This window comes from Heteronotia binoei, chromosome 18 (genome assembly GCF_032191835.1).
Source record: "Heteronotia binoei isolate CCM8104 ecotype False Entrance Well chromosome 18, APGP_CSIRO_Hbin_v1, whole genome shotgun sequence".
NCBI lineage: Eukaryota > Metazoa > Chordata > Lepidosauria > Squamata > Gekkonidae > Heteronotia > Heteronotia binoei.
This window is the reverse complement of record NC_083240.1, coordinates 13554900-13581009: the sequence shown is the minus strand read 5'-3', so window position 1 is coordinate 13581009 and position 26110 is coordinate 13554900. Positions and strand designations below refer to the sequence as shown.

At 47.3% G+C, this 26110-nt stretch overlaps 1 protein-coding gene across 1 annotated transcript in view; it reads right to left on the bottom strand.

The window, feature by feature from the left end:
• PLCH2 (phospholipase C eta 2) overlaps positions 1 to 26110 on the bottom strand; it is a 179796-nt gene that overhangs the window by 80548 nt on the left and 73138 nt on the right. Inside the window, exons 9-11 of the mRNA XM_060259046.1 lie at positions 24993 to 25113; positions 13265 to 13436; positions 3265 to 3372 (exon numbers count right to left, since the gene is read on the bottom strand). Of these exons, the coding sequence (XP_060115029.1) occupies positions 3265 to 3372; positions 13265 to 13436; positions 24993 to 25113 (401 nt within the window). The remainder of the gene's footprint in view (positions 1 to 3264; positions 3373 to 13264; positions 13437 to 24992; positions 25114 to 26110) is intronic.

Sequence of the window (26110 nt, the reverse complement as noted above, 5' to 3'; positions counted from 1 at the left end):
GTGTGGCCTAATATGCAAAGGAGTTCCTGCTACAAAAAAAAAAAGCCCTGGAAGGAACTGAAACAGCAGCAACAAAAATGTCAAAATAATCCCTACAGGGGAATGTTAAAACCTGTGGATTCCCTACCTACAAAGCCCTAGATTGGTAGAAGTCCAGGAATTCTTCTATCGCTCTTTGATTGCTTGGTCTTGCTCAACATTTAACGCAGCCCAAACTCTCGCACAAATGGTAGTGATAAACATGAGAACAAAAGATAAAGTCTGATAGAAAATTAAGAGAGGGCCAAACACCCAGCAACTCCGAGGTCATCTGCTTCAAAGAAAATATTTTAGAGGCATCGTTGGCCTTGCATTTGCCTAAAAAGCATGGCCCACCGCTGACGCGTGTCGGAAGATTAAAGGATCAGGCAAACCGGCACAGCGTGTGCGTTTTTTAAAGGGCAGAGAGGAATCAAAAGCTCACGCGCCTAAGGAAACAAAAGATTAAGATGCTTTGTATTTGGAACACCTTTACTAGCAGAAAAGCACCAAACACCACATTTAGTGAGTGGATCAAAGAGAACTGCCAACAGGTGGGGAGAGAGAAGGAGGAGGGGGGAAATAAGAGATTTGTGAAATCTTAAAGAAGGCTTATCTATATGAACAACTCCAGGTCTGGCGGAGTGGGGGGGGGGAGGGTGTTTAGGCAAAAGGCCTTCAGTGCCCTCCTTAAAATACCAACAGATGGTAGGGCAGACCGCTCTTCCACCTTAGGTTGCCAGCTTCCAGGTGATGGCTGGAGATTCCCCGCTATTAACAACTGATCTCCAAATAACCGACATCAGTTCCCCTGGAGAGAATGGTTGCTTTGGAAAGGCGGCTTGAAGGCATTATACCTTATTGAAGCCCCTCCCCTCCAAACCCCACCCTTCTCAGGCTCCACCCTGCAAAATTTCCAGGTATTTCCCATCCCAGAACTGGCAACCCTACTTCCAGCACCTCTGACTCAATGGTCATTTGGGGAGAGGGTGAAGAAGCAAAGATGAAGAAATGGAAAAGCCACCGAGCGTGTTGTCCTGCTCTCTCCCTTTCTGTTGGGCACATGGGAAGAGGGTGTGAGTTAGGGCTGCCAAACTCCAGGTGGGGCCTGGAGACCTCCCAGATTACAGTGATCAGTTGCTTTGGAGGGTGGACTCTGTGGCGCTGAGGTCCCTCCCATCCCTAAACCCTACCGTCCCTAGGCTCCACCCCTCCCCAAATGTCTAGGAATTTCCCAACCTGGAGTTGGCAATCCTAGTGGGCAGTGAGGAGTAGGACCTATCGGCAGTAGCCCATTGTGTGCCCCACCGTCCTTACTCCAGGCCTGCTGATCAAAACTTTTCTCAAACACTGAGGGCAGAGGTTTCTTCAATGGGAGCCTCTCGATTAGCCTCCCCTTTTGGCAGAAACTCGAATGCCTGGTTTCATCAGCTGTGCCCCCTGCACAGACAAGTGTGCTCCTCGTCGCTTCTCCCAGCATCATGTCCGGCACTGCAGACCCTGTAGCACAGTTGCAGCAGTGTTTTCTGGGGGTCCCGGGAACAGATTTTGCAAAAACGTACTGAGAACTATTGCTAGTCTCCTCGAAATTATTTTGCACCCTTTGCCTCAAGGAGGGCTGCCAGATTTACCCTGGCCACCAGTGGGGGATAGGAGGGGTAGGGTTGCCAGATCCAGGTTGGGGGACTCCTGGAGATTTGGGGGTGGAGCCTGGGGAGGACAGGGACCTTGCTGGGGGACAACACCACAGAGTCTACCCTCCAAAGCCTCCATTTCCTCCAGGGGAACTGATCTCCGTAGTCTGGAGATGAGCTGTGATTCCGGGGATGTGTCATCCCCCAGATGACTCCGGCGTGTGGCCCAAACGGGAGTCCCTCTAAACCATCCTGAAACATTTGCTTTAGCCAGCCTTTGTATGCTAAAGAGGAGAAAACGGTGGGGTTGCAGTATTAGAAAACAGTTTTCTTCAAAACGTATACACCAAATTGTGAACCAAGCTCTCAAAGAAAGCCCGAGGCACAATTTTGATCTCTTAAAGACCTGCCAGGATGAAAATTGGGGAAAGGGGAGTTTGAAAAGCCAGTCAGATCTGTGGGACACTGCCATTCACGGTTTGCCGAGTGACGCAATTCACATATCTTTTGGAACCACATTTACTATGCGTTGATCAAGGGCTTGCCACAAAACATCTTTACCTCTCTCCTCTTTGTAATAAAACAAGATTGCAGACCTCATATATATTCTGGACACTGTCGTGTCATAAAATACACATTTCACCCTATTTGGCATGTATACTTCAGACTGTGAAATTTCCTGGCTTTGAAATGTCTGATTTTTAATGAGAAAGGGGTGGGGGGGGGACCCAGCCACAACAACCTGCCGTAGCAGAAGCATTTAAATAGGTTCAATTATGCACAAGGAGTGCGGTCGTTTTGATACAGGAAAGTTTCTGTTGTTATGCTGTTATGGATCACTTAGCCCCACTGCAGAGTTTTCTCGCTTTTTTTGAAAGGTCCCTCAAAGGGGGTGGGGGAGAGAATGGAACGAAAACTGTTTAGAACAAAACACAAGTGCAAGTCTGCCTTTTTAAAAACATGGCCCGACCATGGCTTCCCTTGGGGGCGATCATCAACACATCATCCTCTCCTTGCCAAGAGTGCTCCAGACACTGGAGATGAAACCTGCTTCTATTTCTGTAGCCTCACTCCATGTCCTGGCTCTTCATCACCCTACAGGTATGATCTTGCGTATTCATGTATAGAGGTAACAGCGGGTTCTCCCACATTCTTATTTTCATTGTTTGTCTGTTCCTGTTGCTTCAGGAATTGTTCTTTTCTGCATTTGTTTTCTTCCTTCTAGTGGTCAATTTGCTATTCAAAACTGTAGGTTTTTATGCCGGATGTACAGCAATGTAATATCAAATTGACCACTAGAGGGAGCAAAAGGTCCCAAAGAAAGTCGAAGACATAAGGCAAATTCAGAGTAATTACCATGCTAGGCAATTAAGAGTTTGTCTGTGATGATGTCACCAAGTCAGTTCGGAGGGAAGCCAATGCCTCTTGCCTTTACTCTGAATTGTCGTCTTCCCTCCCCCACCCATCCCAAAAACCCTGAGTGGGATGGCGTACCCTCTCTTCACCTCAGCTTTAATATAAACAGAGGTTATAAGAAACAGTGGAGCGCTCAGAAATCTGTATTCCATCCGTTTTCACTTTCTGCTTCCCCTCGCTCCTTTCTGATACTTACATCTCCGTTCATCAGTTTACAATCGTCATCAATCTCATCGGCGCTGTCCTCATCTGACACATCGCCTTCCTCTGCGTCTTCACTAATGTTGGCTGGAAGCTTCTTCCCCTGGAAAGCAAAGGCCTCATTAAGTTGACAAAGAACCACCGACGGGGCGGGGGGGAGGGGGAGGAATCAATACGCATCCCAGCGTAGCTGTTCTCTTCCCTTCACAAGAACTGCAATATAAATATCAATATGACCACTTAGAATCCAAAGGTGACCTTTCACTCACGGAACGCATCCTTCAGCTCGAGAATGGCTTGTTTACCCAGGGCCAGCGCTTGGGAGTTGGTGAAGTAGGTGGCTGCCTAGGGAGCTACCCCATCTGGGGCACCACCAGGCACCCTCTTACTCCCCTGCACTCTTCGGAGGCTTCCTTGGAAGCCTCCAAAGAGCACGGCGTCTGACCGCTTTCGGATTGAAAGCAGCCGAGTGGCGCCCTCATGGAAGGGCGCCGCTCAGCCGCTTTCATCCCGAAAGTGGCTGGGCACCGCTAAAACGTCTCCCTCTTTAGAGGCTTCGAAGGAAGCTTCTGAAGAGCCAGGTTGCCCTGCACAATGACATCACTTTGTGACATCATCATGTCGGTGCAGGGGTCTTCCTGGAGCAGCAGAACCCCTAGCGCCGGGCCTGTGCTTTATGGCTGATCCCACCTCCCACAGCACACCTTCTATGACAGCCATTTTGTGGTATCCACCACAGTACTAGAATGCAGATTGTAAGTAAATCCACAGAATTATGGCTGCAGTTAGATTATGATGAACTTTGCATTGTTTTGTTACAATGCATGTTAATTAGCTGGATCCAAAAATGTCCTTCCACGACACAGAAGGCATATGTCGTTCATGGAAGGGGTGGCTAGGACGTTGCACCGGACAAGCAAAATAAAAACTAGAGAGGGACTTCCAGTTGCAAAACAGGTTGCCCAAGCAGGAGCTGGAAAACCATTATAGCAGGAGGAGAAGAAGACTGCAGATTTATACCCCACCCTTCTCTCTGAATCAGAGTCTCACAGCGGCTTACAATCTCCTTTATCTCCTTCCCCCACAACAGACACCCTGTGAGGTGAGTGGGGCTGAGAGAGCTTTCCCAGAAGCTGCCCTTTGAAGGACAACTCCTACAAGAGCTATGGCTGACCCAAGGCCATTCCAGCAGGTGCATGTGGAAGAGTGGGGAATCAAACCTGGTTCTCCCGGATAAGAGTCCGCACACTTAACTGCTACGCAAAACTGGCTCTCCAGCTCTCTTCTGGAGGCCCCAAACTTTTTGAGTCTGCAGGCACCTCTGAAATTTTGACACTGTGGTGGGTATCACAAAATGGCTGTCACAGAAGGTGTGCTGCGGGAGGTGGGACCAGCCATAAAATGGTTGCTGCGGTATATAGCGAAGATCCTTGTGCTGGGGCAGCAGGCAATGGCAAAAATCTGCACAGCCAATCAAATTTCCAGTTGTCCATTAGAAGCCTTGCTGGTCAAAAGCCCCGCCTGGCCCTGCCCACTTTCTAAAAGCATTTAGCGAGCACCAGGAAAGGTGTCAATGTGTGCTACGGCGCCCACAGGCAGTCTGTTGGGGACTCCTGCATTATAGGACTGTGTGCTGTAGTCCTGGTTGAATTCTCATGCAAAGTCTCATGAAAAGGATTTGCAGAATAGGTCTGGCAGCCAGATTCCTCCCATGGTTTCTTGCATCCAATTTTGTCTGTCTGTCTGCCTGTGTGTGTTACCCAAGCTGCACCCAGAGAAGAAGAAATTAGCTTTAAAGTGGTTCCAGAAAGGAATAACAGAAGAAGAAGAAGAGGAGGAGGAGAAGGAAGAAAGGAGGAGGAGACTGATTTATACCCGCCCTTCACTTGGAGTCTCAGAGCAGTTTACAATCTTCTTTCCCTTACCCGCCCCCCCAAACAAACAACCTTTTAGGTAGGTGAGGCTGAGATTGTAAAGTTCTCTTTTGAGAACTGCTCTTGAGAGAATAGCTCTTACAAGCACTGTTACTGACCCAAGGTCACTCAGCAGGTACAGGTGGAGAAGTGGGGGAATCAAACCCATTTCTCCCAGATTAGAGACCTTTGTAACCCATGCATATCAGAGTGGATCTCGGTAGCGGTACCCCACAATAAAATTATGAAAGAGTGTGTGTGTGTGTGCGCAAGAGAGAGATCTTAAATGCAAACAAATAGCTTCATTGTATGCAAAGTGAAATAAAAGGAAAAAATGAAAAGAACCTACATGAGAGAACTGATTCCCTAAGTAATCACACATGCACACCTATATGCACACACAGCAGCAAGAGGGTACACTTGATAAAAGGGAAAATGGAGAGAAGTGGGAAGGGCCACACAACCTTATAAAGAACATATGAACATATGAAGCTGCCTTACACTGAATCAGACCCTCGGTCCATCAAAGTCAGTATTGTCTACTCAGACTGGCAGTGGCTCTCCAGGGTCTCAAGCTAAGGTTTTTCATGCCTATTGGCCTGGACCCTTTTTAATTGGAGATGCCGGGGATTGAACCTGGGACCTTCTCTTTACCAAGCAGATACTCTACCGCTGAGCCACCGTCCCTCCCAACCTTAAATCCTGGGCTTGAGGTCTGGAGAGGCCCAGGAGCAAACAAAGCTGTGGTCCGAGGAGCACAGAGAGGAGGGGGGGAAGGAGCCTGCAACACAGTTGGGGGGGGGGGGTGTCAGGTGGTGAGAAAACCTGGCACACCTTCCACAAGATGTGTGTGTGTGTGTGTGAGAGAGAGATGCCAGATAAATACATTTGAGTGTTGGAAATGGTAAAAGCGAATAATGTAGGGTGCCCCCCCCCCATCTATGCAGTGGCTGTGAAAAACTGTAATCATTTTGGAAAGGCATGTCGAGATTAGATGTATTTGTCAAACATAAATGCTATTATGCCAAACAAGACAATATTATCATCACGCAGTCACTGACTTCTATCACAATTTCTCACATGATCAATTTTAAATACCACCCTTTATATAATTTCTTATTTTATATCCAATATATGGTTTCTATGTCTCGAGTCTTCCAGCGCAACCTTGCTAATTATGCCTGTAGCTTCTCAGCCAGCTCCCTCCTTGTGCAATGTCACAGAACAATGAACTTGAGCTGTAGAAAATATTTTGCACTGTTTTCATTATAAATTTGGAGAAGTATCATTTACAGCTTGGGGGGGGAGGAAAAAGCCCTTTCCTTTGTCTCACAGAAACCCATTTACAAATGTCGGAAATGAAGGATTTGGTTTTGTGTTGGAACTTTCTCAGACCCCACAAAGTCTTTTTGCAAATGTTCCCTCTTTCTGGGACTTGATGCAAAGGAATGGCCCATTGGCCCATTAGAGGGATAGTGCTCTCATTGGGGGCGTTCACATGGTGACTGGTGGCAAGTGGATTCTGCTATTCTTACACCTCATCTCCAGACCACAGAGAGCGGTTCCCTTGGAGAATACTGAAGTGTTAGAGCAGAGGTAGCCAAACTGTGGCTTGGGAGCCACATGTGGCTCTTTCACACATATTGTGTGGCTCCTGAAGCCCCCACTGGCTGGCTTGGAGAAAGCATTTAAAGTTGCTTTCTTTCCACCTCTCACTCACTCACTCCTCCCTCCACCCATCTATTTTTCCTTCCTTCCTTCCTTCCTTCCTTCCTTCCTTCCTTCCTTCCTTCCTTCCTTCCTTCCTTCCTTCCTTCCTTCCTTCCTTCCTTCTCTTGCAGCTCTTGAACATCCGATGTTCATGTCTTGCGGCTCTCAACATCTGACATTTATTCTATGTGGGTCTTACGTTAAGCAAGTTTGGGCACCCCTGTGTTAAGAGGGTGGAATCTATGGCCTTGTACCCCACTGAGGTCCCTGTCCTTCCCAGGCTCCACCCCCAAATCTCCAGGACTTCCCTAACCTGCAGCTGGCCACACTACCCCCCACAGCCTGCTGGTGGCCAGGGTTAGCTGGCCACTCTAGCATGGGTATTATGCCTGGTATTTCCCATTGAAATGGTACAGTCAAGGAACAACTTTTACTTGTCTACTGTGTGTGCCAATTCGATGTGCAAGAATACCGCTAACTGAACACGTTCCTACAGCTGCCCATCTAGGGAGCCAAGAAATACCCCATGGAGCCAATCTACCACCATATCTCGAACAGCTATCTGCTTAGAAATCTGCTTAGAGCATACGAAAGCTTACATTCTGAATAAAACTTTGTTGGTCTTAAAGGTGCCACTTGTCTACTGCTTTGTTCTATTGCTTCAGACCAACACGGCTGCCCACTTGGAGCTAAAATTCTGCCGAGGGTCCAGGTTGTTCTCATTCCAGTTTCAATCCAAGCAGAGGGCTTCTAAGCCAGTCAAGCTGATAGATATCGACCGATAATCTCCACCTAAGAATCCTAAAAGGGTTAGATTGAAGGGCTGCTTGCTTCATCTACTAAGAGGACAGCTTATCGTTTATGAGGAAAGGATCCCGGGGGCTTATCAAAGCTGCATCAAAATGAGTTCCTTTAAACACAGAACTCGGGTGCCTGAAGAAAGTCGCATTGATCTCCAGCACTTCAGAATTCAATCTTCTATAAAACTCCGGCGGCGTGGATGAGAACCGTTTGAAGAAAATGAATCAAAGTTATGGAAGGCAGTTGGGTGTCATGTAGAATACAAAGCAAAAGTTCAGCCAGTGGTAGAATGGTTGGAAGGAATTAGAATTCTAGAGTCCTCCATTCAAGACCTTCATCTACTCTGAAGTCCACTGGGTAATACTGGGTCACTCACTTTGAACATATGAAGCTGCCTTAAACTGAATCAGACCCTGGGTCCATCAAAGTCAGTATTGTCTTCTCAGACTGGCAGCGGCTCTCCAGGGTCTCAAGCTGAGGTTTTTCACACCTATTTGCCTGGACCCTTTTTTGGAGATGCCAGGGATTGAACCTGGGACCTTCTGCTTCCCAAGCAGATGCTCTACCACTGAGCCACTGTCCCTCCCCAGTCTCTCAGTCCAACCCCGTCCTCAGGGTTCTTGTGAGAATAATGCTGGGGAAGAACCATGAAGATGAGCCATCATGACCACTGGCAGCCAGCACAGTGGCCAGAATGTTGGACTATGACTAGGTAGACCTGGGTCCATACCCTCACTCAATGCTCCCTGCGTAGCCTTAGACCAAAGTCACTTACTTGCTTGACCTAACTTACCTATAGGGCTTGTTTTGAGCAGGAACACAGTTCTGGCTAGCTTTGCATGAGGGTGTGTGGCCTAATATGCAAATGAGTTCCTGCTGGGCCTTTTCTACCAAAAAAGCCGTGTGAGAAACAATGCTGGTGTTAGGGGGTGTGGTCTAACGCGCAAATGAGATTCCACTAGGCTTTTTCTACAAAAAAGCCCTTTGAGAAACAATGGCGATGTTGGGGGTGTGGCCTAACATGCAAATGAGATCCTCATCCCCCCCCCATACCAAAAAAAGAAGCCCTGCTTACCTAACAAGGTTGATGAGAGGATAAAATAAGGAAGAAGAGAACCACAAATAGCATTGAGACCTCTTTGGGGGAAGCATATGGTGAAAATGTGATAGACAGAGAAGACAGACAGAAGCTGTGCTTGAAATCCTTAGAGGAAGAATAAGATAGCAAGTAAACAAAATCCAAGACATTCAACAGCCAGAACTGGGAGGCAAGAAGATTTCATTTCCCCCCACAGATGGATGGGGGAACCAGCTGTTTGTTCAAGACTATCAGCAGTGAGATTCTTTCGGTCTTATATGAAATTTGAACTGGGGACTTCCATTTCATCCCTGATTCCCTTGATTTCCTGGTTCCGCCCATGCTGTATGGCCCCTACCCCAACCATCTACCAAAAATGCTAATTAATACATTATGGATGTCCCCTACAGCCTCAGGGGTGTATGTGAAAATGGCTCCTGTGTGATAGTACCTGAAATCCACATAGATGGTTCCTACTGCCTGCAAAGAGGCTGCAGAAGTGCTGGGTATCACTAGGAATGTGGGAAAAGTAACACTTTAATTCGCCTTCCGATAGGATTTTGCATGGTTAAATCATCCCTGGCCGTTTGTTCCCTCCCTCATCGCAAGCATCCCAAGGAAGAGCCTGCAGAATTTGCCCAAGAAACAAATTCCTTTGTTGAAAGTCTATGAAAAAAAGTTGGGCCTGAAGAATATCCAGTCAAAGTTCGCTGCTGTAAAAGATTCGGCTTTGTGGGATCTAAAAACCCTAACATGCCATGAAAAGAGCTAACCACTATAATAAAAGAGCCCTAGGTTAAGGCTATCAAACAGAAAGCTAGATAAGCGGTCATGCTAGTGAAGGAGAATTTATGTGCTCAGAATGTCAGAGGACTTGATGGCTCTCTTATGTACATCGTGCCTGCAAGTTTAATATCGCTTTCAGAATGAGCCTACAGGTGCTTCCAAAACCATCCTCATTCAAATTCATATCAGGAGGATGAACTTCTAAATCACCTGAATTGTTTTTTTTCCAAGGATGAGACGAGGTACTGGAATCCTCTCTATATTTTTTAAAAGTCAAAATTTCATGTAGAGCACTGTGCATGCACAGTTTGGTATGGATTCCTCCAATTATTATTAAAAGGCAACTAAGCTAGCAGCTGTCACCCAGTGAGTTTCATAAGTCAATTACGGGTTATGCGAAGCAACCCTGTCTTAAAAAGCGGCAAGTCCTGAGTTTGGAGGAGTTTTAAAGATAAGGATTTAGCAAGGGAAAAATTCAGACAAATAGCTGTTCCCCCAGTTAGGAATGAGTGAAAATTCCCCATTTTCCTTCTTTTTGTATTAACGTATTTCTCCAGTTATTCCATTTCTCCATGTTTTGCTGTTTTTAGTAAATCACACAAGCATGTTTTTTTAAAAAAATAGACAATTCATATGCATGATATAAAGAATTTAAACATATAGGTATAATGATGCTTTAATAACAATATGCAAACATAGCTGAAAAGCATTTTTTGGGGGACGGCAGGGAAGGAATTCTGCACCAGGAATCAGAAAACGGGACAAAAATTATGAGTTACGTAAGTTCATGCAAGGGAGAAATCAACTTAAAATTGTTGTGGGTGGGTCAGACTTGAAACAGCAGGAATAAGAAATTCAAAACCATCTCCAAGCCTAATGAAGAGCTCCCTTGCAGCACAAAATATTTGTGGACCTACTAGATATAGAATGGCCCCGTGGCACAGAGTGGTAAAGCAGCAGTACTGTAGTACTGTGGTCTGAACTCTCTGCTCACGACCTGAGTTCGATTCCAGTGGAAGCTGGATTCAGGTAGCCGGCCCAAGGTTGACTCAGCCTTCCATCCTTCCGAGGTCGGTAAAATGAGTACCCAGCTTGCTGGGGGGAAAGTGTAAAAAAGACTGGGGAAGGTAAAAAGTCTGCCGTGAAAACGTTGTGAAAGCAACGTCACCCCAGAGTCAGAAACGACTGGTGCTTGCACAGGGGACCTTTCCTTTCCTAGATATAGCAGTAAACCAAACTGCCCCCCAAGGTGGAAAACAATAAAATTCTTAGCACCCTCACCAAAGTACAATTCTATGGCTCAGAGAAACACAACAGCCAACCTCTGTAACACCTGTTATTTCTCTGCTGGGGTAGAAATGTAGGATTGGCCGACCATGCCTGGTAACCAGCAAGAGTCCAGGGGTGCAGGGACATTGGTGGGGGTACCATCAGCAAGCGTGACATCAATTCCAGGGAAAACCTGGAAGTGGCATCAGTCTTCTCTAGGAATCGCTGAAAACTCTATGATAAAGCCGACAGTGGAAATTCTGTGGTAATGCTGATGGTGATATTTTGAATTTGGTTTATTCTCCAGCCAGCCATCAACCCTACAGATGTGCCTTTTCCATCTGAGCACGTGCCCCTTTATCCTAGCCCAGCAAAGCCAAAAAAACCGGTGACACAAAAAACCGGTGACAGCTGCTGGCAGCCCCTCAGGCACTTGATGCACAACACACACCTTTGAGTTATATTTAAGGCCCCATTTGCTTTGCTTCCTTTCAAAAAACATTGCCGGCATTTCCTCTGAACCTCCTTGATGGATTAGCCCTGAATCTGTAAGATCAACTGAAAAGCTTTTCTTGCTCATACGTTTCTTCCTCCCCTCCCTTCCCCTGCTCTCGTCACGTGCAGAGGAATGACATTGGAAGTCACCTCCTTTGGCCGTCTCTTATGTAGACTCCATTATTCTACTACCCTCTACCAAAAATAAAACCAAAACCCTCCTCACAGACCCACTTGAAGCAAGATGGTATGACCGGCCCAATATTTTCAGCTGGCAAACGTTTTATTTGGAGAGACAGACACCCTTCCTATTACATTTTCTCTGAAGGCTTCCCAGATTACCTCCTGTAATTGGTGATCTCCCAACCCTGGCTCTTGGCTCCTGTTGTCACTTTTCAGTGGGAACCAAAACGTCGGGTGAGAAGCAATCCCATGCGATGTTACGGCGCTGTAGGAATTCCTAGAATCAGGGCACGCGCGACATCGCCCCTTGGGATTGGCAGGCAAGACAAAGCCTCTGGATTAGCCAGGCTTGGTGTAAATTCAGTCTGCCTGGCTCCCTGCTCTCTCCCGGTCCAGTGACCAGTGCCTTCTGCCGGCAGCTGCCGTTCCAGCATTAGCTTCTGGATCCATTAACGGACTTCCCCACCCCACCCTCACCCCCAACCCCGGACTCAGAGCTGGGGATGCTCCAGGTCTGAATTAGCATCCAGCTGCCTGTTGTTGGTCCCAGAAAGGATTCTGGCACAAACGCTTTTCTGTCCCGGGCGACAAGGACACACCAGAGAATCCCTGTCATCTTGTCAGCTTCACGGATTCAGCTGCCAGAAGGGGACCGAGCTGATGTTGCTGCGAAGCCCGATTCCCACCGGTTTCAAGCACCAGAAGCATTCAAATGAAACATTTTTGGACTACAGGAAAAAGCTTCTCCTCCCCTGTCTAATATCTCACATAACGCCATGCTTCCCCCATCCAGAGAGCACCTCACTAACTGCCCTTAGACACCTACCAAAACATGAGAGGCTTGTAGAGAGCTTGGGATAGGTGCGGGGTGGGAATATATCACTTTAAGCACTCAAGAGCAGCAAGATCTGTGCCAAGCAGCCAACGAAGGTACCAGGGACTGGCTGGCTGGCACGTAGCAACGGATCAGGCAGCAAAGACCAAAGCTGGCCACTGATCTGAGGCAGGCTGCCTCCCTCATGGCCAATGTCACAAGCTTCATGGCACGGAGAGCTGGAGGTTGATTGACGTCGGGAGGATCCCGCAGAGACGCCGGAGTTCAGGCACGGCCAGCTGCGGTTATGTATTGAAGCGCGCACGGACGCAGAGATGCACAACCCTTTCCCTCGGTGTCCCGGGCCTGTTTTGGCTGCAGCCATGGCAAACGGTGCAAGAAGCAGACTGAATGCACCCGGCCCAATCGTACCGCCTGACTCTGTTTATGAAAGACACGCAGCCCTGGCTAGTGCTTGGATGGGAGACCCCCAAGGAAGCCCAGAGACTCCCTGAATGCCCCTTGCCTGGAAAAGTCTTTGGAGTCATTGTAAGTGGGCTGTGATTTGATGGCATGACCACCACCAGGGCTTCTTTTTTTGTAGCAGGGTCTCCTTTGCATATTAGGCCACACAGCCCTGATGTGGCCAATCCTCCTGGAGCTTACAGGGCTCTTAGCACAGGGGCCTACTGTAAGCTCTTGGAGGATTGGCTGCATCAGGGGTGTGTGGCCTAATATGCAAAGGAGTTCCTGCTACAAAAAAAGCCCTGACCACCAACCTTATGAGAGCATGCTTATTCCCGTTTTTATCTGGGAAACCCTGGAGGGCATTCCATTTTTGCCTTAAAATTAGGAACGGTTGTGATGGAAGAAGACCAGACGCCAAGACATCCACAGGGCTGCGGGCGAGTGAACCGACTGTGAACGAAAGGAAGTCGTTTATTACCTTGACTAATATTTTCCCTTTTAGACTCTCTGGGGAAGGCAGTTTTGTGGGATCCCCGTTGACCACCGAAGACAGGTCCAGCTTGTCCCCCAGGATTTCGGTCAGATACTGGGCCATCTTTTTCTGCTGGGTGACGCTGCAGTGGTTCTCGACGGACAATATGACCGGGTATCTAAGAGAGGGGAGGAAAGCGACACGAGCCGTAAATTCAAAGCGAACATTCATAGAACCATAGAATCGTAGAGTTGGAAGGGACCTTCCGGGTCATCTAGTCCAACCCCCTGCACAATGCAGGAAACTCACATATACCTCCCCCTAAATTCACAGGATCTTCATTGATGTCAGATAGCCATCTAGCCTCTGTTTAAAAACCTCCAAGGAAGGAGAGCCCACCACCTCCCAAGAAAGCCTGTTCCACTGAGGAACGGCTCTAATGGTCAGGATGTTCTTCCTAAAGTTGAGCCAGAAACTCTTCTGATTTAATTTCAATCCGTTGGTTCTGGTCCTACCTTCTGGGGTCACAGAAAACAATTCCACATTTGCCTCCTGGCTTCTCTCAGCACTGGGCATTCGATGCAAGTCCCTTTCCTGTCCGTTACATACTGTAAAGCTCTGATTCACACATTACATAGAACACGTTGGTTCCAGAGGCCATACCCTGCATCAGTGTAACAGTTACATGTGAGTGGCAAGTTCTCCTCAATTCCTGCATGCTCAGTGTCCAGTTCAGACTACCACTGCGGCATTAGTGGAGAAGCACCTCAAGCCTTACTCCCATGCTGTTTTCCTGGCCAGCGACAATCTAGGGGTGCACACCCACTAGGGAAACCTACATATAACCCAAATAGTAATCCCCATGGGTCATTTCAGATCATTCCGTCAGCATTTATTATGATTCCAGATGAGAAGCCAGAATCGGAATCACCAACAGGCATATACATTAAATACATGTCATAAATATAAAAGGTCTGCTAAACATAAAGTTCAGTTCTTAATTAAAATTTGTTAAAACAGAGCTGTGGTCTTCCAGCTAATTTATCATGGCACAGATGTTAGCTACAATGATCGCCGGGAAGGAGTGAAATATAAAATTGATTAGCTACCAGGATAAGTGTGCATTAGCGGAGTGAGGTATATATGCCAAATGTTTGTGGCTTCTTCTCTTCTACCCCCATCTTGCCTTTTTTCCTTTTTGCCTAAACATAAAAAGCACTTGCGAATGTCGGAATCTTCACAGGTGATAAACGCTAAGATAAAGTGTCTCATAAATAGGACCAGGGAACCAGCCACAAATACCATCCAATTTATTCCCTGTGCACACCCTCCTGGTTGGTCTCCACTGCTTGCCTTGTGGTGCCCGCCCAAGCGTGCTCCCTCAAGGACCCCGGGTGAATTATTTGCATTGGAGGCAGAAACGGGGTCATGCTACAAACTACTGCCTGGCTGCAAGGGTTGAGTCAGCAATCAAGAAGGATCCGGTTCTGGTGCCAAGGAAAGGCCAATTATACAAGCTGAAGGAAATTGTGCCGTTCGTTTCGCAAGGGAGGGAGGTCTGTGCTTGCTAGTCAGCAGTTTGGTCTAGTTTGGCCACGAGGCACGACACTCTCCGTTCAATGCTACACCACATACCAGGGCTGGCGCCCTCCAGGGCGCACTCAGAGATCTCCTGCGATTATGACTGATCTCCAGACAACCAAGAGAAGTTCCCCTGGAGAGAACGGCTGCTTTGGAGGCTGGACTCTGTGGCATTTTACCCTACTGAGGCCCCTCCCTTCCCCAAGCCCTGCCTTCCCCAGGCTCCACCCATAACATCTTCAGGTGCTTCCCTACTCAGAGCTAGCAACCCCACCACCCCTCTGCAACAAGAGCCCAGGGGGACTATAGTGCGGGACTGATAAAAGACACAAGCAGGGACAGCCAAAGAGCACATGGTGCCACTCATTCGTCTGCCGCCCCCTGCCCCTGGGGGCTCTAGGCACGCGCACACCCCAGGCTGGAACTGGAAGTGAGGGGGTGCGAAGCTTCGTTGAGCGCTCACTCAAGAGAGATCACAGAGATGTCTGGGCCGCAACTAAAAGGGTAGGGACAATTCTAGTAGCACTCCTCTGAGCGCGCGGGGGTGGGGGAGGGCAGGCGGGCGCTTGGGCACAGCGCCACAGAAGGGAAGGGAGAGAGTAGGTGGAACGCAGTTTGAACTGTGCTGTGTAAAATGCTCAGTATTGGCTTGACCTGGATAGCCCAGGTCTCAGAAGGTAAGCAGGGTCAGCTTTGGAAGGGCGACCTCAAAGGAATGGTGACCAAGTCCTATGAAGAAAGGTTGAAGGAGCTGAGCATGTTTAGCCTGGAGAGGAGGCGGCCGAGAGGTGATAGGATCACCATCTTCAAGGACTTGAAGGGCTGTCATATACTGTTTTCTGTGGCCCCAGAAGGTAGGATTAGAACCAACGGGTTGAAATTCAATCAAAAGTGTTTCCGGCTCAACATTAGGAAGAACTTCCTGACCGTTAGAGCGGTTCCTCAGTGGAACAGGCTTCCTTGGGAGGAGGTGGGCTCTCCTTCCTTGGAGGTTTTTAAACAGAGGCTAGATGGCCATCTGACAGCAATGAGGATCCTGTGAATTTAGGGGGAGGTATTTGTGAGTTTCCTTCATTGTGCAGGGGGTTGGACTAGATGACCCTGGAGGTCCCTTCCAACTCTATGATTCTATGAATACCTGATGCGGAGGCAGGCAACAATAAACCACCTCTGAAACATCTCTTGCTTTAAAAACAAGTCTAGCTTGCCACCTAGTGGTGCACAACATTAAAAGAGTTAGAACTTCTGGTAACCAGACAATCTTAAGATCTCCCGGCTCTTCTACACACAATGCTGTACGATAATTGTTAATAATGATTTACTATTGCTCAGTATTGTTACGGAGAGAGGAAATGAGTTAAACAGAGCACAGAAGCCCTACTCTCTGGCCACTGGAGGGTCAGCATGGCGTAGTGGGTTCAAATCCCCACTCTGCCACAAAGCTCAGCTGGTTGCCTTTGGCCAGAGATAAGCTCACAGTTCTCATCAGAATGCAACCGCAGGAGTGCGCAGCTGAAATGGGAAACCAGGGACATGGCGCTGAGCTCCTTGGAGAAAGATGATGATATTGGATTTATATTCTGCCCTATACCCTGAATCTCAGAGTCTCAGAGCGGTCACGATCTCCTTTACCTCCCCCTCACCCCACAACAGACACCCTGCGAGGTGGGTGGGGCTGAGAGAGCTTTTCCAGCAGCTGCCCCTTCAAGGACAACTCCTATGAAAGCTACGGCTGACCCAAGGCTGTAAGTGGAGGAGTGGAGAATCAAACCCGGTTCTCCCAGATGAGGGTCCACACACTTAACCACTACACCAAACTGGCTCTCAGGGCAGAGAGGGAGTGAACAAACAAAGTAATTAAACCATGCTTAACTTCTAACTGCCCAACAGTTATTGGCCACACATTTGCAAGCAGGAGGGTTAAAAACCTGATCAAGAGAGGCCCATTACTGCAGTCTGTGATGTTTCTACCCTCTGGCAGAACTGCTGAGGACACAAACACAGATCCCAGATTGTGTTTTGGCAAGATAATTTCTGCTCGGGTTGCGTTAGAGCTTCTGTTGACGAACATATTTAGAATACAAACCGCACGCAGAGAAAGCAGTGCCCTCCCACCAGAGCAGATTCATTAACTGGGTCTAACCGCTTTGGCAGCAGGCGGTAAAAAAGACAGGCCTCATAAGCCAGATCAATCAGCCTCCAGGTTTTCCTTTGGGTCTGGGGAGCTATTTTTGGATTCTCTAAGCTTAGGTGTTTAAAGCGCTCAGCTTGGCTCGGAGCTCAAAATACAGTTTCGAGGGAAAGTGGATCCAAGGTGAGCCATCGGAGCCACGAAAGGCAAATCCCCGCAGGAGGTTTAATGCGGGAGATTACAGGTCTTGATCCATGCTGATGCAGGCCCATCCGTATCGCAGTGTGCATCTACGTTGCATCTAGGGATGGTTTGGGACTTCTCAGTCCTCCTGTTGTGATTTTAAAAACTCCATGCCTGTTAATGTATTCAGAGATTTATACCTTGTTCCTCCCGACGGGGACCCACAGCAGCTTATGACACAATATTTCTGTCTTCCATTTTATCCGGACAACAACCAACCCTGCAAGGTAGGTCAGGCTGAGAGTGTGTGACTACCCCAAGGTCACCCAACTATCTTCCACGGCAGAGTGGGGATTCGAACCTGGGTCTCCCAGGTCCTAGTCTGATGCTGCCCACTCCTGGATCTTCCCTACTCATCTCTTAGCATCTATACATCACAAAATTGATACCACTTTGATTGCCAGTTTCTGTCATAGTTTCCCCAAAAGATCGTGAGAATTGTAATTTAGTCATATAGTACAACGATTAGAGCATTGGGATTTTGATTAGACATGTTTGGATTCAAATACTTGTTCAGCCACAAAGCTCACCAGGTTACCTTGCTCCAACTACTGGGAGGGTAACCGGTCTCCAGGTGGTGGCTGGAGCCCTCCTGGAATTAAAACTGGTTTCCAGATGACAGAGTTCTGTCTCCTTGGGGACAACGGCTGCTTTGAGCCAGTTTGGTGTAGTGGTGAAGTGTGCGGACTCTTATCTGGGAGAACCGGGTTTGATTCCCCACTCCTCCACTTGCACCTGCTGGAATGGCCTTGGGTCAGCCATAGCTCTGGCAGAGGTTGTCCTTGAAAGGGCAGCTGCTGGGAGAGCCCTCTCCAGCCCCACCCACCTCACAGGGTGTCTGTTGTGGGGGAGGAAGGGAAAGGAGATTGTGAGCCACTCTGAGACTCCTCAGAGTGGAGGACGGGATATAAATCCAATATCTTCATCTACCTCACAGGGTGTCTGTTGTGGGGGAGGAAGGTAAAGGAGATTGTGAGCCGCTCTGAGATTCTTCGGAGTGGAGGGCGGGATATAAATCCAATATCTTCTTCTTCTTCTTCTTCTTGAAAGGTGGGCCCCTGGCTGGTTTGAATAACCCAATAGCATGCTTGCATGGGAATCCTGAGTTGTATACAGTTGGGCCCGTTGGCCCAGTTCCTCAGTCTGGAAGTGCAGCCTGCACAATGCTGTACCTAATAAAGAGCTGATGTTCACTAAAAGAAAGGTGGACTTGGTGGTATTATACCCCACAGATGTCCCTACTTTCACCAAACCCCAAGCTCCACCCCCAAAATCTCCAGGAATTTCTCAACCCAGAGCTGGCAGCCTTAGCTACTGTATTTTAGCCTAACCCACCTGATAAGGTTGTAGTAAACATGGAAGTTTGCTACATGAAAGTATCTGAAGAAGTGAGCGATGACTCGGAAAAGCTCATTCTACCCTGAGTGTCACCGGGCTTTCGCTTTTGTTCTGAAGAAGTGACTCACAGCAGCTCCTCCCCTGCCACAAGTTCTGCTAGTCTTTAAGGTGCTCCTGGATTCTTTTCTACCACTCCAGACAGACCAATATGGCTGCCCATCTTCATGAAAGAGATGGGAGGGCTGCGCACACTTCCTTAACCTTCGCAGCGGAAGGGAACAGATAAGAAGGTAAGAAACAAAAGGACGCTGCACTATCCTGGCAGAGGGTTGAACGTTACCAGGCAGCCTTTCCTTTAACTTTCCTGCCTCGGTTTTGGATGCCGCCGGTCCCCTTCCATCTGAGCAGGCTCCAGTGCTGCCATCTGGGCCACAGCTTCCCTGCACCACTTGACTTCACACCCTGCCTTTTTGGGCAAAGGATGAAGCCAAGCCAGAACTGGGGACAGGTGGGCAAGCCGGCTGCTCATAAGAAATGTGTCCCTGATCTCACAATGCATAAAAGGAGCTGTTCGTACCAGAACAAGGAGCCCTGTGGTGCAGAGTGGTAAAGCTGCAGTACTGCAGTCTGAGCTCTCTGCTCACGACCTGAGTTCGGCCCCGGCAGAAGCTGGGTTCAAGTAGCCGGCTCGAGGTTGACTCAGCCTTCCATCCTTCCGAGGTCGGTAAAATTAGTACCCAGCTTGCTGGGGGGAAAGTGTAGATGACTGGGGAAGGCAATGGCAAACCACCCCATAAAAAGTCTGCTGTGATAAGGTTGTGATGCGACGTGACCCCAGAGTCGGAAACGACTGGTGCTTGCAGAGGGGACTACCTTTACCTTTATACCAGAACAGGCTCTCTGCATCCGTGCTTGAGGAGCATGAGTGTTACCATGCACCCCTCCCCTCGCCCCACACAGTGTCAGGTGCAAGGTGAGCTCATGCAAATACGCATTCCTGCAAAAAAACAAAACAAAAACCCAGCGGGGACAGAGGGAACAATCTGTGTACGTTTCGTCCATGTGTGCCCCATGTTATTCAGCAAGCACTAAATTAGTTTAGAGTCGATATGCTTCCAAATTCCTCCCTGACCAGGGATATGTGGTTTTGCTCTGAGATGTCCATTTTGCAGAAGGAAACTGGATGCACGCTGCATTTTCAGTACCCACCCCCCCGGAGGTGGGATATAGATTGTTTGGACAAGCGGTATCATTAGAGAGTGCCAGTTGCAAAGCCTATAAAACACAATGAGAGCTGGAAGAAAAAGAGGACGACCCAATGTGTGAAGAATCGACTCAACAAACGAAGCCACAGCCTTCAGTTTGCAAGACCTAACCTAGATTGTTAATGAGGTCATTAATTCACAAGGTCATCGTAAACTGGAAGCCAAATGCCGTCGCTTTCCTAGTACCCTGTTTTCCTGAAAATAAGACCTACTCAAAAAATAAGCCCTAGCAGGATTTCTATGCATTTATTAAATATAAGCCCTACCCTGATAATAAGACCTAGTGATGGGCGTCGCAAAAAATTCAGGATGGAATTCCGGGTCTGGAGAGTTATGACAATGTTCCAGAAGATGACTTAACTGTATTTGAATAAATGTAGATTGTTGTATCGTACTTAATAAAAAATAAGACATCCCTTGAAAATAAGCCCTAGTGTGTCTTCTTGAGAAAAAACAAATATAAGACATGGTCCAACGTTACAAAAATTGAACAGCAGCCCGGCAGACAAACGGTATAAAAAACAAACAAGCCAAATTGGAAGCAACTGGATGGCACATAACACATACAAAATAATAAAATCTGTATTCAACTGCGGATCTTGTGCACATCCACACGATGGAAATTTGAGGTTGAGCATCAGAAAGATGTAGAGTGGAATGCTTGCCATAGCAAACATATGGGACACACATGACATGGGATGGGTTACATTATTCCATCCATGGGATTTAAGGTTGCCAAATTCCGGGTGGGGTAGGGTTGCCAGCCAGGTCCAATTTAAGAACTATCTGGGGACTTTGGGGATGGGGCCAGGAGACTTTGGGGGTGGAGCCAGGAGACATTAGGGATGGAGCTAGGAGCAAGGTTGTGACAAGCACAATTGAACTCCAAAGGGAGTTCTGGCCATCACATTTAAAGGGGCTGCACAACGTTTAAATGCCTTCCCTCCATTAGAAATAATGGCTAGGGGCACCTTCTTTGGGGGCTCATAGAACTGGAACCCTTGGATGAGAGACAGCCGTTACGGATAGTGCCAGCAGAAGTAATAAAAATAACAGCTGAGATGGGTGAAGAAAAGTGGTTGTCATATAACCAACTATTAAAAATACAAAGTGGCAAAATAGAATTGAAAACTGCTGAAGAAATGAATAATAAATATGATTGGTTTCAAATGCAACAAATAAAGAGCTTGGTAGAAAAGGTTATTAAAACTGAAGGAATAAGAAAAGAGCAAACAGAACTGGAAAGAGTTCTGCTTGGAGATAATGAAAAATTAATTTCAAAATTATATAAATTACTTCTAAAATGATCTACGGAAGATGAAGCAATGAAATCTCAAATGATAAAGTGGGCAATTAATGTAAATAAAGAAATACAGATGGAAACTTGGGAATATTTGTGGAAGAATTCTATTAAGCTTTCGACATGTCGTAGTATTAAAGAGAACTGTTTTAAAATGATGTATAGATGATATATGACTCCTAAAAAGTTGGCAAAGATGAACAATAAGATGCCAGACAGATGTTGGAAATGTAAAAAACATGAAGGTTCTTCTACCATATGTGGTGGACTTGTGAAAGAGCAAAAAAGTATTGGCAGATGATTCAACAAGAAATTTCTAGGATCTTGGGATATAAATTTAAGAAAGTTGCAGAGACTTTTCTGTTGGGATTACAGATGGAAAAATTTCCAAAAGAAGATAGAACTATAATCTGGTACTTGCTTTCAGCTGCTAGGACATTGTATGCGCAGTTGTGGAAGCAAGAAAAAATACCAAAGAAATGGGATTGGATTGTAAAAGTTATGACATGGAGTGAAATGGACAAATTAACAAGAATTTTAAGAGACTATGATTTAGAAGTTTTCAAGATAGAGTGGAAAAAGTTTAGAAGATATGTAGAAAAAGTGGAAAGTAAAAGGACATTGGACAATTTTTGATAATGATTAAGTATTAGAAGGAAGAAGGATATTAATCTTTGTTTTTATTAGTTAAGCGTACCTTTAAATATTAGTATTTTAAGTAAATAACACCGGCGGGGGTCAAGTAACGGGGGGAAGGGTGGTTAGAAAGTAGCATATGGGATAGATAAAACGAAGTTATTAATGATACAAGAAATAGATATTGTTACCATATGTTACTAAATAAAATTGTTTTAACCGAATAGAACTGGACCCCCTGGTTCAATCTTTTTGAAACCTGGAGGGTGTTTTGAGGAGAGGCATTGAATGCTATGCTGCAAATTTGGTGCTTCTGCCTCAAAACACAGCCCCTCCAAAGCCCCAGATACTCACAGATCAATTCTTCATTATACCCTATGGGAATCAGTCTCCATAAGGAATAATGGAGTGCCCAGCAGAAAGTCCCCCCCCCACCGCTTTCTAATGACCCTGAAGCAGGGGGAGGGCCTCCAAACTGGGGATCCCCTGCCCCCACCTGGGGATTGGCAACCCTAAGGTGGGGCCTGGAAATTTCCCAGAATTATACCTGATCTCAAGACTACAAAGAACAATTCCTGAGGATGAAATGGCTGCATTGGAGGGTAGATTCTATGGCATTATGTCCCACTCAGGACCTGCCCCTCACTTAATCCCGCCCTTCCCAGACTCCACCCCCAAAGTTCCAGGAATATCCCTTCCTAGAGCTGGCAACCCTAGATTCTATGTAAAATCTACCACCTTGCTTTCTGGCCGGCCCTCTGAACCAAGATTTAAGGAGAAAGTAGTCAGCGTCTAAGCTGAATGAATTTAGCAACTGCATTGTGCTGGGGGAAAAAATACTGCTATCCCTTTGGAGGAAAAAAGATTCATCCTTAAATCATAAAGCTAATTTTGCTTACCCAACTGCAAACGTTAACTGCCATATAAATTAAGCGGAGAGTGTGTATTCTTTTATTGTTTTAATTTTTGTAATGGTCTCAATTATTTGCCAGGGCTTGCGGTTTGTGCAATAAAGATCTTGAGTAATTGACAGGGAACTACCAGGCTTGCAAATGGACTGGGGAAAAAAGAGGTTAGACTATGGGAAGGCGATTTGAGAAACCTTCATGCAAAACAGGGCAGCCCCTGCAAACATCTGAGCCACGCCAGAGCCTCTGACTCTCTAGGGACAGACTAGATCAGAGGTGTCAAACTCATTTGTTATGAGGGCCAGATCTGACATAAATGAGACCTTGTTGGGCTGGGCCATGTCGGGTTGGGCCAAGCCATGTTGGGCCAGGCCATGTGTGTACTTATTTAAGATTAGGTAGCAGAGATATAAATTTTATAAAGTACACAGACAAATAAAAAAATATATATTTTTAAAAAAGCTTAAACCACGCTTAAAACATTAGCACTCATTGGTCTTAAAGATGCCTTCTTGGTATTTCTCCCATGGGAACCAGGGCAAAGGAAGCTCTGGCTCTTTCCTTCCTTCCCCAGGGGACTGTGGGGGGGAGCCTCAGCCAATAGAAGGAAGAGAGGCTTCGCTCAGTAGCTCTGCTGTGCAATTGAGAGAGCCTGGCAAAGCAAGTTCTTCCTCCCCCCTTCCTCCCCAAGGGAGGAGCCTCAGCCAATGGAGAAAATAGAAGTTTTGCTCTGTAGCTCCTGTACAATTGAGCAAGCCTTGCATAGCAAGCTGTTATGCAGAAGGAAGCAAGATATAGGGAGAAGGAAGCAGATGACAGCCAGTTGCTCGGGGGCCTGATAGGAGCCCTCCGGGCCTGATAGGAGCCCTGATTTGGCTACCAAACTGCACGTTTGACACCCCTGGACTAGCTCTTGCCCTAATCGAGTTAACCCCCCCTCCTTCTTGCTTGTTCATTTCTCCTTCATGTAAGACTGTTTGCTGCTTTCACAGGTAAGACTGCTTGGCATGTACGTTTCGTTTCCTGAGTCCCTTTCTGAGATTCAGAAATTCCCATGATGTTCCAATGAGGTTTCCAAAACCCTCCTCCAAATCCTTCTGTGGATCCACACACCCCTGATACTCCCCCAGCACTCCCCCCCCCTTTGCCAAATGCGACTCTGGCAGATGCAGCTTCAACACCAAGGAGACATATGAGAGAGGAAAGACTCTCCTCCCTCAATCCCTTCCATCTCAGTATTTCTAATGTAGAAGAAGAAGAAGACATTGGATTTATATCCCGCCCTCCACTCCGAAGAGTCTCAGAGCGGCTCACAATCTCCTTTCCCTTCCTCCCCCACAACAGACACCCTGTGAGGTGGGTGGGGCTGGAGAGGGCTCTTACAGCAGCTGCGCTTTCAAGGACAACCTCTGCCAGGGCTATGGCTGACCCAAGGCCATGCTAGCAGGTGCAAGTGGAGGAGTGGGGAATCAAACCCGGTTCTCGCAGATAAGAGTCCGCACACTTAACCACTACACCAAACTGGCTCTCCAGTTTGTACCTGTTTGAAATGTCAGGAACCCAGGAAATGTAGTCCTCTAAGGTGCCAGACAGTCTCATGCCACTTGTCATGCTTCTGGCACCAGATATTTGGGGTGGGGGGAGGGAGGAAAGCTTCCAATGAAATAAGACCAAGGGAGGAAGAAGCAAGGGAGACAGTGTACTTCAAACAGCAATAGCTGAGGTGGGTTAAGTGTCATTCTCCATCAATATCTGTATGAGCTTTAGCAGCAACGGTATGTGGACAGCATCTCTGAATGTTCAACAGCATCTTACAACAGCTCTGTAAGGTAGGTGAGTAGTGTTATCTCCATAACATAGACAGAAGGTTGAGGGAGAGTGACTAAGGTCTGCTGTTGAGTTTGTGGAAGAGGCCAGTTTCCACAGGGACTTCCTTACTTACAGCTTAAACAGCAATCCTAAGTAGGTCTGCTGGGAAGTAAGTCCTAGTCAGCGCAATTCTAAGCAGAGTTACGCCCTTCTAAGTCCACTGTGGTCAACTGGCTAAGGATCGCGCTGCCAATGACCCAGACCGATTTCCCACTCGCCTTACGCCGCTCTCACGCTCCTCTTCTCTGCGGCGGTTCCGTCGGATTTCACACTATCTACCCTGGGGCTGCAACTAGCTTTGCCTTTTCGCTTGGCAAACAGAAACTGGTTTTTAGTGTGAAATCCGACAGAAGCACCCCTGAGAAGAGGAGCGCGAGAGCGGTGTAAGGTGAGTGGGAAACAGGTCCCAGTGTGGCATGAGAATGTGTTTACCCTCCGCCATGAGACCTGGGCAAATACATACTCGCTCTTGATGAATGCATATTTGTTGATGGTCTCAATCACATCTTTGAAGAGGATCTTGGAGGTCAGGGTGTAGCCATGGTGGACAATGGGCTCCCCATCTGGTCCATCCCAACAGTCAACTGCCAAGAAAGAGAGAAGGTACATTTAGATCATCATTCTGAAATCTCCTACATGCCCGTGTGCTATGTTTCGTTTGGAGAAAGTGTGTGTGTGGGGGGTGGGGAGGAGCTGATACTGCCACCTGCCTGTTTCTTGCTCTGTTCGGAAGCATGCCACTGGAATCCAGGTTGGCTCATTGTGGGTGAGATCACATGAGAGATTTGGCCCTACTGAGCCATACCTTCTCTCCAGATTTAATGTGCGCAATCACATGCATGCATCTGCCCCCCCCCCCCCGAGTCCTACCCATACTTACCTCGTTTTAGGATGGTCTGGGACTGGATTAAATAGCTACCAGGAAATCTCTAAAATGCAAGCAGAGCACGTTTCCCAACTGCCTGAATGACTGGCCCCACATATGCAGGAGCACTCTGAAATCTCCTCTTGTGCGTGTGCATCCCGTGCCTCTCCCAGCAATTTTGGGGGTGGGGATGGGCTGTGTGATTGCTATGGTGTGCATCAAAAGCACAGGCTTTTTCAAAGCCGGGATAGTGCTGTGCAGAATTCTCAATGTGATCCCATCCCATGTATGGTCCCTTCCTGATCACTATAGCTGGAAAGTTCTCGGGTTGTCAGAGCCCAGGTCTCCCACTTTTGAGGGCTTCGATCTGCCACCAGCGGGTGGGTGGGGCCAAATAGGCCTTTTGCCCAGGAAGGCTTCTGATTGGAGATTTGACAGGCTGTGCCATTTTTTAAAAAATGTTGCTTTGGCAGCAGCTGCCACCGCAGCACAAGGATCTGCCCTGTGTGACAGAAGTTAAACTGCAGCAGCCATTTTGTGATTGGCTCCACCTCCCGTGTAAACCATTTTGTGACATTTTGTTGCTGTACCAACCATGCTATGTCAGAATTCCAAATATGCCTGCAAGCTCAAGAAGGTTGGGGTCCACTTGCAGGTTTCGTAAGATATTTTAAAAGTAAATCAACATTTTGAAAAAATCTTTCACCCAATTAATT